Source organism: Nicotiana sylvestris, chromosome 4, assembly GCF_000393655.2.
Source record: "Nicotiana sylvestris chromosome 4, ASM39365v2, whole genome shotgun sequence".
NCBI classification, from domain to species: Eukaryota; Viridiplantae; Streptophyta; class Magnoliopsida; order Solanales; family Solanaceae; genus Nicotiana; species Nicotiana sylvestris.
Window position 1 is genome coordinate 71,252,351 of NC_091060.1, and position 14,663 is coordinate 71,267,013.

Here is a 14,663-nt window from a genome sequence, read left to right on the forward strand (position 1 = left end):
TCAAATTTATTTTAATATATTATATATACATGTCAATTCAGTCTCAATTAAGTTATTCATATGTTATCTACCTTACATGCTTAGTACATTTCTTTGTACTAATGTCCAATCGTTGGGGAACTGCATTCATGCCTGCAGGTTCAGGTATCCAGTTTGACGGACTCTTATCATATATGGAGTTGATATCCAACTGAGGATTGGCAAAGCTCCATTTCATTAGGAGTACTACCGAGACTAGAGGTTATCAAACTGTCATATGTATATATACACTTATAGGTAGGTTAGTGTCATGTCTTGACAATATTTCGATGTCAGATATCTTTAGAGGCTTTATAGACACAGGTTCAGTATGTACAAAATTTTAGAGGCCTTAACAGTCTGTGAGTATTCATGTTTTGAGTAAGCTTGCTTATACAACATTTGCCCACTTACAGTTGCATAGTATGAGTTGGGGCATTATTGTCCCATGATAATTTGAAAAAACCAGTTCAGCCATGTTAGAGTATGTATGTTCTAGTTTTCATCGAATAAGCATGAGTTGCTGAGTAGTTCACTCGGGCCAGTATGGTACCGAGTGCCAGCCACGCCTCCCCAGATATGGGGGCGTGGCAGCATACCCAAGAGATACTCTTAACTACAAAACTAAATTGCAGCCGTTGATCGGCGGAATGTATGGCGGAATTGGATGGTCCATCCTTCGATTGATGAAGTTGGCAATGAAATTTGCAACTATCTACTTGGAATCTCTGATATGGCAGCGTGATGGTGCAAATCGTGCGGAATGCTCCTATTGGAAAAGCTAACAATTTGCTATATATAGGGCTTCAATTGGCAAAACCAACGACTCGATATGTACATGGCGCTCCGTTTGGTTGAGTAGACAGTTTGGTATATACAGGGCTCTGATTAGTGGGGCTGGCGGCTCGATATGTACAAGGTGGTCCGATTGGTTGAGCATATGGTTTGCTATATAAAGGGTTCTACGAATGTATCAAAGACTTGGTTCCGGAGTACCTACAAAGAATTTGAAGTTAGTACTTAACCATATTGTCACACCTCGACCTTGGGGTGCACGACCGGCGCTTAACCGAGATATCACAGTCAAGCAAGCCTACTTGATTCCTTCTACCCGACCTTACCCATGAATAAAGTGAAGATTCATACCATTCATTAGAAAATGAAAGGATTTCATGAACAATGCCAATTTCATTACCATTAGTTACTTCATTTACAATTCTCAAAAATACATTACGCATTCATAATTTAGAAGTGGAAACATGTGATGCATATACAACATTTCTAGTTTGACTTTTCAAAATCAGGATACAACCCACACTATGTCTAAGGAGCCTCTAATGAATACAAAAGAGTAATATGATGGTGCCGACAAAAAGCCCCGACTATACCTCAAAACACAATAAATATGGAACAAAAAGATATAAGACCCCGATATGAAGTGGGGCTCACCAAGTCAGCTGAGAAGAGGGTGTACCGCTATCACTGATTAATGCTGCTTGATATGGAACCACATACATCCATTAAAGATATAGCGCCCCCGGTAAAAAGGATGTTTGTACGTATGGAATAGTACTAGTATGTAAGACTAAACACCCTCTCAATGAAACGAGTAGCATTACATGGAGAAAGAAACATAGAATCAATGAGAGCCTCAAACAATATTAAAGTGTCAAGTTAAGAGTAAGATAAGTTTTCAAGTAAATATCAATATTTTTAGGTTGGGAGATATTTAGCCGATACACCATCGTGTTTTTAGCACGGAGTCGATCTCAGCTCGATCGGCTAAGCCATCTCACCCAAAGATATCCAATCACAACACCACCATGTGCGCGACATGGCGTTCAATCACGGCCCGATCGGCTAAGTCGTCTCACCACAATGCCATGTGGGTCGACATCACTTTCCGCTAGAGATCATCTCATCCCAATTAAGGGGGAATAATCTCAATACATCAATCTCATCCCATTTAAGGAGAATAATCTCAACATATCAATACGGGGATTTTACCCCTCAATCACTCCTACACCGACATGTGTAGTTTCGGGGTTAGATTGTTTCAACCTACCCTTCCTCGATGACTAACAATACTCCCAAAAAATTTATTATGTAAAGGAATTAAAACTCATTTCATAATCTTTTACACATACTTTTATTTCATTGGTACTATTGGCCATAAGTGTAGTTTTCATTATTGGCACGATGGCCACATTTTATATCTCATACTCACTTCTTTCACTTTCAAGCATCATCGTAGATTATCAATAATAAGAGCATCTGGAACCAAGACTTTAAATATGTATATGAGCAATATGAGTCTTAAGCACATTGAGTTTTCTTTCCAAAATTAAGCATAATAAACTTGCATTTGAAACATGAATTGAAGTCATAATATTTTGATACATAAACCACACTTGAATACTTCCCGAAGGAGAGAATAATGTAATAGGAGCAATTGAAACACATTTTGAGCATATAATTTTTGACAGAATGCTTATTGGAATAACTGAATATATTAGGAATGTCCCGGGTCGTGAGAAAATAAGAACTTGGGCCAGCCATGCTTGAAACATACGAGGACATCATGAAATTCGGTTCTATGAGAGAAGTTTAGCCAACATACCTTGCTTGAGCTTTCTTAAACTACTACAAAGTTTCGAAAATCCTAGAGACTTCAATCTATTAGAGATATGACAAAATTAAACCACAAGTAGGAAGAGATTCACGGGTTCAGCTCACCTAGGCATTTCATCAAACACTAGGTGTGCAAATTCGACTATAGGGTCCTATGGTGATGTTCCTTCACTCCACAATCAACCTCCACTTCAATAGGTCACCCACATATGCTCTACAACCTCCCTACCACCTTCATTGGCATATGTATGCATAGTTAACCAACCCCGATTCTCAAGAACCACTTTCCCAGTACCTATTCCCAGTCTAATTTGCTAGGGCTAGAACCTTACCTCTTTAGTAGAAAATTTTGCGAGCTTTCCTTGTGAATCCTCCAAGGCTTGAGAAAGGAATTGAAGCGGAATATGTTGGAGCTCCTCCTTTTCCCTCTAGTTCCTCCCCTCTCTCTTAAAGTATCTGATTTTTACCTCCTAAACGAGCCCCAATAGCTTTTAATCAAAATGGGGTATGGTTATAAAAATAAAAAATAGACCCTCCAAACTCAACTTTGCGATCGCAGAGTGGACCGTGGAACAGGTATGCGGTCTGCATAAGGGACCGTGAATTCATCCTCCAAAACTGGCCTGATTGGGTCAGGTCAACGGTATGGAGACCAATCATGTGATCGCATAACGCACTGCAAAAGTCTCCTCCGGAGGTTTTCATGCTAAATCTGTGATAGATGTGCAACCCACGAAATGATTATGCGGTCACATATTTGACCACAAACTGACCTCCAAAAATTGGCTTTTTCTTCTTCTCCACTCCTTGGCAGATTTGCGATCCGTGGAGTAGTTCTGCATCACATAATGGACCCCAAAAATGCCATGTTCTGCAACAATTTTCCTTCCAACTCTCCAACATATTGTACAACCCAAAAGGTCCATACCGTGGCAAGCCAGCTCGCCGCAAAGATTATCTATAACCTTCAAACACGCTAGCCTACCTCAGCACCACGAACCTTGAGTTCTAGGTAATTTGTTTTTACGAGGCCTTACACATATGAGAAAATGAATTGAATAATAAAGGAGAGATAAGGGCTCATGAGATGGTAGTAGGCCTGTCATTGTTTCGAGTGTATTCTGGTATCCTTCGATTCCTGTTGATCTTGCGCTCAAAGAAAACATTTTAGTAGGGGGAAGGGGGCATTGGTTTGTGTTGATAGCAAGCCTGACCTTGCCCCAGATCTGGTGGATTATGCCACAAAGTTCGGTAGGTGGAAAGATAGAATTTTCTAAAAATATTTATTTTTATGGAAAAATTCCATTTTTCCGGATTATGACATGATTAGAAGTTCCCTTTGATGCGAGTGTCATTTCTAAATGATTCTTCACCTTGGATTACATTTCCCGGAGATGCCCTTGATGACGTAGCTTCTTGCCGTCGTGATTCTATCCTAATCTAATGAAATACATTACAAAGGCTTTCATAGGGTTATGACTGAACCATTTTAGGTTGCCTACGTATCCGAACGGAATCAAGTCTGAATGTAGTTCGAGGATAGTGGATGAATTATGATGGAATGACCGAGGTAGCCTACATATCCAAATGGAATTAGGTCAAAACATAGTTCGATTACAATAGATGCAAAATGATAATGAATTTAAGTGAAGCGACCGAGTATGCCTCAGACTGCCTATGTATCCAAATGGAATCAGGACAAAACGTAGTTCAATTACAATAGATGACTAAATCTGATGTGAATTGCCTATGTATTCTCGCCAAAGAAAATCAAGTCGTGGCACAGTTCCGAATATATATAAGATGATATTTGGATTTTCTATTACAAAAGGGGAAGAGAGAGACTGGACCCTACGTGGGTTGCCTATGTATCCCACAGTGGGAAGTTAGGTTGGGCATAGTTCAGTTACAACCAAACCCTAATTTTATTGTCTTTAATGTAGTATCTCTTGATCAAATTTGAGTTGATAGGCTTTGTGCTTACTATACCATCCATTTCTACTTAGATCAATGCTCCTCTCGATAATATCCGATGGACCACATAAGCGCATTTCCAGTTTGGCGCGAATTTTCCTTTGGCCTCTTCTTGATGAGGGAATATCTTCTTCAAAACCAACTGCCCCAGTGTGAATTGCCTATGTTTCACCATTCTGTTGAATGCGTTGGCCGTCCTATTTTGATATAACTGGCCATGACATACTGTATCCATTCTCTTTTCATTGATGAGAATGAGTTTTTCCTGCTCTGACACATATCTAGTTTGGCTTCCTGAATGACTTCAAAGATGGTATCTCGACTTCTATGGGTATCACAACTTCTATTCCATGTACCAACATATATGGTACTACCCCAGTGGACATTCTCATAGTGGTGAGGTAACCCAACAAGGCGAAGGATAACTTCTCATACCACTGCTTGTGATTGTCCACTATCTTCCGTAAGATTCTTTTGATGTTTTTGTTGGCTGCTTCAACCACTCCATTAGTTTATGTCCTATAGGCTGTGGAGTTGTGGTGGACGATTTTGAACTTCTCGCAAATCTGACTCATGAGATTTCTATTGAGATCGGCTGCATTATCAGCTATAATTGACTCTAGGATCTCGAATCTACAGATTACGTTGTTACAGACAAAATCTGCCACTACTTTCTTTGTGATGACTTTGTATGTAGAATCTTTTACCTATTTGGTGAAATAGTCGATGGTTACCAGGATAAAATGATAACTGTTTCATGCGGCGGGTTCTATGGTTCCAATAACGTCCATGCCCCACGTAGGGAACATCCAAGGAGAACCCATTACGTTCAACTCATTAGGTGGAACCTAGATGAACCCGTGAATCTAGCACTGGTGACACTTCTGCACGTAACAGATACTATCACTTTCCATGGTCATCCAAAAGTATCCGAATCTTAAAATCTTTTTGTCCAAAATAAAACCATTCATATGAGGCATGCATGTTCCTCCATATATCTCTTCCAGTAGTCTTGTTGCTTCTGCGGCATCCACATATCTTAATAGACCCAAGTCCGGGGTCCTTTTGTCCATGACTTCCCCGTTAAGGAAAAAGTGATTTGCTAGTCTTCTTTGTGCTCGCTTCTGACCATGGGTGGCATTCTTTGGGTACTCTCTTGCTTCGAGGAACCTTTTGATGTCTTTTCACCACGACTTATCATCTGGCTTTTCATCTACATGGAAATAATACACATGCTGATCTTGAACCTCTATCTTGATGGGGTCGATGTAATTTTTGTCTGGGTGCTGGATCATAGATGACAAGGTTGCAAGGGCATTGACAAACTCATTCTGGATCCTAGAAACACGTTTGAACTCAATCTTTGTGAACTTCTTACAAAACTCATTTACGCAGTTTAAATATGAAAGGATCTTGACATTCTTGGTGGTCCATTCACCCTGAACTTGATGTATCAACAAATCAGAATCTCCTATGACCAAAAGTACCTTGATGTTCATGTTAACTGCCATCCTAATTCTGAGGATGCATGGTTCATATTCAGCCATATATTTTTGCAAGGGAACCTTATCTTGGCTGAAGCTGGGTAATGTTGTCCTAACTCATAAATTAGGACTGCCCCAATCCCTACACCTTTAAAATTTGTTGCTCCATCAAAAAACATTCTCCACCTTGGGTATGGTTTTGCAATGTCCTCCCCTGCAAACAACACTTCTTCATCTAGGAAGTATGTAGTAAATGGCTCGTATTCCTCTTCCAATGTATTCTCTCCAAGATGATCGGCCAATGCTTGTCCTTTGATAGCTTTCTGCATCACGTACACAATATCAAATTCACTAAGAAAAATCTGCCATTTGGCCAACTTTCCTGTAGGCATCGGTTTTTGGAAAATGTACTTGAGCAGGTAGAGTCGGGATATCAGATGTGTGGTATATACTGATAGGTAGTGGCTTAACTTCTACGCGATCTATGTCAAGCACAGTAGGTACGTTCTAACAAGGTGTACATGGCTTCATAGGGTGTGAACTTCTTGCTTAGGTAATAGATAGCTTGCTCCCTCCTTCCATTCTCATGGTGTTGTCTCAGCACACATCCAAATGCATTATCCAAAATAGACAAGTGCAATAATAACGACTTCCTAGGTGGATTGATTCAGAGGTTAGATATATCGAAGTGGAAGCGAAAGCGTAACACTATGGATTTTGTGGTTGGGTTGCAACGAACTTTGTGGAGATTTGATGCTATGTGACTCATTGTAGATAGATTGACTAATTATACATATTTCATTTTGGTCATGTCTTCCTACACTTCAAATCAGTTGGCTCAAATTTATCTTAGAGAGATTGTTTGCTTGCGTGATGTGATTTTGTCTATCATCTTAGATAGAGGAACTTAGTCAACATCACATTTTTGGAGAGTGGTGCAACTTGAGGTGGGCATGCAGGTTAAGTTGAGTACAACATTTCATCCTCAGACAGACGGGTAGTCTGAGCGGACCATTCAGATCTTTGAGGATATGTTGAGGGCTTGAATCATTGATTTGGGGGGCTAGTGGGATCAACTTATACCATTAGTAGAGTTCCCCACAACAACAACTACCACCCGAGAATCTATATGGCTTTGTATGAGGCCTTATATAGGAGGCGATCTTGTTCTCCGGTTGGTTGGTTTGAGCTTGGGGAGGCTAGGTGTGACGACCCGACCCGTCGTTTCATGAGTTACCGCTCCGTTTCCCCATTTTAGCTTCTTTATGCTTCATTATCCGTATCTTATGTGATCGAGTTGATTTGGAGTAATTTTAGTAGGAAATGAGACACTTAGTCTCTTTTAAGGAAGCTTAAGTTGGAAAAGTCAACCGGATGTTGACTTATGTGTTAGAGGGCTCGGATGTGAGTTCCGATGGTTTGGCTAGCTTCGGGAGGTGATTTATAACTTAGGAGCATGATCGGAAGGAGTTTTGGAGGTTCGTAGTAGATTTAGGCTTGAATTGGCGAAGTTGATATTTTGGTGTTTTCCGGTTAATAGGTGAGATTTTGATATAGGGGTCGGAATGAAATTTTGAGAGTCGCAGTAGTTCCGTTGTGTCATTTGGGATGTGTGTGCAAAATTTCATGTCATTCGGACGTGGTTTGGTTGGGTTTTTGATCAAAAGAGTAATTTAGAAGATTTTGAAATTCTTAGGCTTGAATTAGATGCGAATTTGGTGTTGTGATGTTGTTTTGAGCATTCCCAAGGTTGGAACAAGTTTGAATGATGTTATGGGATATGTTGGCATATTTGGTTGAGGTCCCAGTGGTCTCGGGTGAGTTTCGGGTGGTTAAACGCACTATTTCATCTTTGGAAAAGTTGCAGATTTGTTTTTTAGCTTCAGCTGAGCACCAGAAAATTTCTGGTGCAAGGAGTCCAGTTTGGAAGCTCATATCATGAAATATATAAGGAATCAGAAAAAGTGCAAAACGTGAAAGTTTTAGCCCTTATATTAGAGTTACCAAAAAGTTAAACTATTTATGATTTGGATATTTTATCAGAAAGTTATGATGAAGCGAATATGGCTGGTGGATCAGTTTTGACAGAATTTTCTGATGCATTTTAGAAGCTCATATCTCGGAATATATAAAGGTTTATATGGTGTACAACCTATCAAATGAAAGATCTTCGAGTCTAGTTTTTAAATATTCAAGTCGTTTGTCATTTGGATATTTTCAAAAGGAGTTATAGGCATTTTAACAGAAGGTGTACAACAGAAAAAATGGTAAGAGGATGTACAACCTACACAACGCAAGGTACACTTCGATGAAGCCTGGGCAGAATGTTTTTAAGTCCTCTTGTCCGCGATTTGGGTACATTTTTCAGCCATAGTTGATCATTTTGAGAGCTTTTTGAAGGAGATTGAAGAGAGATTCAAGGAGAAACATTTGGAGGTTAGAATTTCGGACCTGAAACTCATTTATATTGTGAAATCCACCTAGAAAATCGTTGAATTCTTGCTAAAAATGGAAGAAATAGGACTTGAGATTTTGAAATTTTGATTGGGGATTTGGAGGACCATTTGGGGTCGGATTTGAGAAATTTTGGTATGTATGAACTAGTGGGGAGATAAGGAACCCGTTGATGTAAAATTTTTGAATTTCGATAAGTGGGCCCGAGGCTCGAGTTTTGCTAATTTCGGGATTTTTGTTATTTTTTTTATTGTTTTCGATTGGGTTTTGTTCTCTTATAATATTGTGACGTATTCGTTCTGGTTTTGGTAAGATTCGACGCGCGAAAAGGCCGATTTGAGAGGCAAGGGCATAGCGAGCTAGAGCTTTGGCCGGTTTGAGGCGAGTAATGATTTTAAATGATGTCCTGAGGGTTTGAAACCATGGATTTTGAACAATGTAGTGCTATACTGAGATGAAACATACACTGCGTGATGAGCGTGGGGTTCATTGCTACTGAGGATTGTGACTTGGTCCATCCCAATTGATATTTTCACCACATTTTTAGTGAAACTTATGTATTGTCATCATGACTTGGGCTAGTTGCCATGTTTGGGGCCTTGTGCCGACCTGTAGAACCCTTATGTGATTTTTGACTGGTTTTCCTCACTTATTTGCTAAAAATCATATCCTCAATCATGTTTCTAATTGTTTAAAAATGATATGAACCGGGTTATGAAATGTTAATCATAAATGAAAGAAATATGTGGGCTGAGATCCCTACCTTATATTATTATGCCCGAGAGGCTGTGATTATAATGACTGAGAGGGGTTGAGGACCCAATAATGGATCGGGCTGCACGCCGCAGCGGTATATATATATGTTTCAATTTTGGTTATTGTGAGAAGTTTATGAATTGAGTATTGAGGGTAAGAAATAAGTAAATGAACAGAAATGCTCGAGGAGCGGATTTATACTGGATTAATGCCTGTCAAACTACCTGTTTTCACCTGTTTCAAAGAGTTTGATTCATTTTCTTTACTACTTGCTCTTTAAATGGTTTTACTACTTTGATATAGAACTGTTTAGTGCCTTTACGTGATTTCATACCGTCAGCCATTATTTATTGTTATTACTCACTAGGTCGGAGTACTCACATTACTCCCTGCACTGTGTGTGCAGGTACAGGTGTCCCTGAGGTGTAGAGCGAGCTTTCCTGCTGTTTAGGTTTTCATCGGAGTTATCGAGGTAGCTGCATGGCGTCCGCAGACCCGATTTCTCCCTCTATATTTCTTTACTATTCCGCATTTTAGACATATTTCTGCATTAGGCTGTTGAAACCTTGTATTAGAGGCTCAGACTTGTGACACCAGATCATTGGGCATTTGTAGAGATTTCATTATGGCTTTCCGCATATTTCAATATTTTATTTCAGACTTCTACTTATATTAAATTGATATCTATTTCTGAAAATTGGTAATGAATTCTAATAAGAAGGGATTGTGAGTGGTAATTGGTCGGGCTTGCCTAGCATCGTGTTGGGCGCCATCACGACCGGGATTGGGGTCGTGACACTAGGTTTTTGGGCACTGATCTAGTTCGTGATCCTTTAGAGAAGATGAAGTTGATTAAGGAGAGGCTTCGTACAGTGATGCCAGACAAAAGAGTTATGCTGATAGTAAGGTTCACGATGTAGCTTTCCTGGAGGGCGAGAGGATCCTTCTCAGAGTTTCGCCTATGAAGGGCATGATATGGTTTGGCAAGAAGGGAAAGTTGTGTCCTTGGTACATCGACACATTTGAGGTTTTGGAGAGAGCGGGTGAGGTAGCTTACATGCTTGATTTTCCACCAAGCTTGTTGGGTGTTCATCCAATGTTTTATATTTTCATGTTTCAGAAGTATTGTCACACCTCCTTTTAATACACCTGAAAGGGCGTAAAGGAGTTTTTCCAATTAAAGGACAATCAAAACGGGATTATTATTAAAAGATTCAGAGTCGCCACTTGAGAGATTTATGGTGTCCCAAGTCACCGGTTGAATCCCAAATCGGGGAAAAACTTGACTCTGTTTAACAGTCCGCGAACCAGAAATTCGAGTAAAGGATTCTGTTAACCCGGAAGAAGGTATTAGGCATTCCCGAGTTCCGTGGTTCTAGCACGGTCGCTTAACTGTTATATTCAGCTTAATTATCTGATTTTAATCAATTATGAACCTTTGTGCCGATTTTAACTTTTTAGCCACTTCTATTCAATTTTTAAAGAAGATTAAACGTCGTTCAAAACACGTCTTTGGATTGCGCCACATGAAATGCACCCGCAATCCTAAACATATTTTATTCAACTTTTTAAGATTTGATTTGGGTCACATGAAATGCACACCCGAGTTTAGGAAGGTAATATTATTAAAATACACACCTAAAGCAACTAATGCGTTTGCGGCTTTGTGAGGGCCATGGAAAATTCGCTAAATGGCACACCTCGAATTCAAGATTAATTAAACGAAGGCCATGCAACTAGGATTTTATTTTGGCGCGGCGCCCCTCATTTTATTTTAAAGGGCGCTACTAGTTAACCAAAAAACAAAAGGGATTCATATTAATTTGCATCAACCTTAAGGATTTGATAAATCAGAGAACTAGTAGAAGACTTCCCACGTAGGACTGCCGAATGGATGAATTAAATAAACGTCACACTAGCTAACACTGTTTTGGGCCTGGTACGCTAGATACTGGCTCCAAGTGAGCCGAGCCCAATCTCAAAACCTCAGAAATATCACAAATCAGACTCCATTTCGGGCCTTTGCAACGTGCAGGTAAAGATGGAAAAAGCAGAAACGTAATCATGAACTAACACAATTTTAAATCATTATTTAAAGGACAATAGACAATTACAAGTTGTTTAGGAAATGTCATGATTCGAAATAGTTGAAAATCCAATTCTTGAGAAGTATACATCATATGACTTCAAAATTTAGAGCCTTGAATTGACCTAAAATGCTAACATGGGAATTTAACTCTTATTTAAACCTTACATTAAATTCAAAGGGCTAAATAGCCGGGATCTTGGCACAACCCAATTATGCTCAGTTAAAATCTCTCAATATTGACAGCATACAAGCCAACCATTCAAAGCAAATTGAACCTCGAAATCACTTTAAAGTTTCAACCTAACTCATGCATTTCGCACTTAGACAAAACAGATGCGGAAATGTACCAAAAAAACACATGCTTCTTAATCAGCTTTCAATCTCATTGATGCTACATCAACAAAGCAATCCTAATTCCAAACAACTCTATTATGATTCAACATTCCATAGAATCCTCTAATAGCAGGTCAGACGTTAATCACTCTTCCCTTTAGCCCCATTAACACTAACTCAAACATGAAGTGTACTACCAGGCATCCCCACTCATTTCATCTAAGGTTACAACATAATTGAGATACATTAACTTGACTAAACTCTTTACATAATATTCAGGAAGTCCCCAAACCCCAAATACAACATTAGAATTTGACTACCAAATAGAATTAGCTAAAATACATTATGAACCAGGTGGTAAAAGCATAAACACCATGAAAGAAAATGCGACTGATTCATAAATAGAAATAATGTCAGTCTTCTAAATCTGTTTGTTATTTCTAGCTTCAAAAGGACTGCACATTAGACAAAATTCAGGAGAAGTGTACCTGAGTATTAAAAAAGCAAAGTAATCTAAAATCAGTAAGGATTCAGCAGTAGAACAGTTCAGTCCCAACAATGAAACATTATTTTAATACAAGCTCTGACCCAGCTCCAAAGAATCAATGGAACAGTGACTAGACAACCCAGACCTTGAACCAAAACTTCCCAAACAAAATACGATTAATCCATTTTTGAATATTAGAGTAAGAATTTTGTTTTCAGAAGTTGAAGAAAACCCAAAGTTCTTGAAAAAAAGCTAAAAAGAATAGCCGTTTTGCTATTTTGGATTTTTAGCTCTTGAATCCCTGCCTTGAAAGGCAAGATAGAGATGCCTTTATAGGCAAGGAAAGTAAGGAAACTAATAGATTTCGGACTTTCATTTCAGCCGTTCTACAATTCTCATTTTAGCTTAGGAGCCCTTATCCAATTTTCCCTTTTGTTTAACTACCCCTGGTTCAAATTTCAATTTATTAGACAGTCCCCCTCCCCAGCTTCCTAGAAGCTTCCCAATTCTGTTACTCATAGATTCCCTTCCCCAATTTCCTAAACTACCCCTCGAGCCATGGTTATTTACCCTAGCAAAATTCCTACGAATCATGGGTCAACTTGACCCAGTATCAAACCAGTCCAGCATGGGTCATTGAGCCAAATCCACTTCCGGCTTTGTAGATTTCAGGATCAGATTGAGCTCTAATTCAACATCCCAGTTTAATGAGCCATAGGCAAAATCTGGAACCCATAAGACAAAACCCAAAACCCAAAAGAAAAGTAGTGACTTAATTAATTTCAAACAATAGCCAAATGAAACAGGCGGATTGTTAAGCACTCATGCATGGACAAAATTGAAACGGATATATATATAAAAAGAAATAGAAAAAGATGAAGAAGGACAGAAATAAGGGAAATACCTAAATCGGGCTGGCCAAACCTTGGAGTCCTTCCTCTACCTCTCGATTTTGACCAAAAGGGGTCTCAACCATGTGTTCTCAGATGCGAACACGTGGTCAAGGTCCGTTGTGGTCTCAATCGTCGTCAAATCCGCCGTTTTTTGAAGTTTGACGGTTTTTAGGTCTTATCTTCAACTCAAGATTCGACAGGCTCAGGGCCTGTTTAACGGGAACTAGTCTAGGATTTGGAAAGAGGGGGTCAAGGTGGTTTTGTGTTGTGAATTTGGGGTTGAACAGAGGCGCCGCCGCCACCGGAGAAACTGTGGCGGCGCTAGGGTTTCCACCTATAATCTGAGATTCGAGAGGTTCTGGGTATATTTGAAGGAAATTGAACGAAGATCTGGGATGGGGTGGTGGAGAGGAACATTTGGTGTAAATTTGGGGTCGATCGGAGCACCACCGCCGGCAGAGACGATTTCCGGCCGGCGATTTCAGCGAGGATAAAGAGGGTCTGATGAAGGAGATGAGAGAGGAGAGGGTAGGGTCTGAGGGTTCCAACACTTAAATATTAAGCGCACCCTCAGTTCCTATCCGTTGGATTGTAAAACATCGACGACCCAGATCCGTCGAGCCTTCAAAACGGGGTCATTTGGTTTTAGTGGGGAAAGAGACCGGGTTAAGGGCGGGTTTGGGCCAGTTTTGGTCGGGTACCGGGTGTTTAACATTTGGGCCAGGGGAAAACCAAATGTAACAGCCCAAATTCGGATTTTTTATTTCTTTTCTTTTTATTTTTCAATTTCAAATTCTTTCTTTTCAAAATTAAAATAAAACCTAATTTTATTAATAACTTTTTCTAAAACTAAATTAACCTACCCAATTAGATTAATCACTCTTCATGGTATTTACAATAATTAATTAAATCCTAAATTTAAAGAAAAACTATACAATTAAAAAATTAAAAAGTTAAAATGCAAAATGAACTATTTTTGTGATTTTCATATTTTATAAAGAAAACTAATTTATTAATTAATCTAACAAATATAAAATTAAATTCTAAATGCAGTGCATGATATTTTTGTATTTTCATGAATTAAATAAACGTGCACAGACAAATGCAAATAATTAACAGAAAATGCCACAAAATCCAACAAAATTGCAAACACTGAAAGAAATTATTTTGTTTTGAATTTTTTGGAATAATTCATATAGGGCAAAAATCACGTGCTCACAGCTGCCCCTCTTTGCCCGAAAACACAAAGAGTTTTCGTGCAAAGATAAAGTGAGCGGATACGAGCGATTTTTGCCCATCTGAATACTCTGTGGGAAGCATTTTGAAAGATTTGACCGCACCCTACTTCCGAGGTTGCCTACATATCCTTGGCTAAAAAAGAATCAGGTCAGTGTAGTTTGGGAATGTCTGGTAGCTGGGACTATCATGGAGCTGTGATTTCACTATTGCTGTTGCTGTTACTGCTTACTAAACCCCCTTATTACACCATGTCAAAAATAAAAGAAGCTAGACTAGACTACGATCTATGATTTTACAAGAGATCC

General features: G+C 39.2%; 1 protein-coding gene across 1 annotated transcript; it reads right to left on the reverse strand.

The window, feature by feature from the left end:
- Nucleotides 1–5,807: 5,807 nt before the first annotated feature.
- On the reverse strand, nucleotides 5,808–6,499 carry LOC138889687 (uncharacterized). The gene is made up of 2 exons (XM_070173022.1): nucleotides 6,189–6,499; nucleotides 5,808–6,141 (listed from the first exon to the last, which is right to left on the reverse strand). Exons 1-2 carry the CDS (start codon nucleotides 6,497–6,499, stop codon nucleotides 5,808–5,810), a joined length of 645 nt encoding a protein of 214 aa, XP_070029123.1.
- Between the last annotated feature and the right edge of the window lie 8,164 nt (nucleotides 6,500–14,663).

What these genes read in the sequence shown, in the direction of transcription:
- LOC138889687 (XM_070173022.1), bottom strand. Translation starts at nt 6,499, where the DNA reads ATGCCTACAGGAAAGTTGGCCAAATGGCAGATTTTTCTTAGTGAATTT. An exon ending in CCAGCTTCAGCCAAGATAAG is followed by an intron (nt 6,142 to 6,188) that starts GTTCCCTTGCAA and finishes ATGCATCCTCAG; the next exon opens with AATTAGGATGGCAGTTAACA.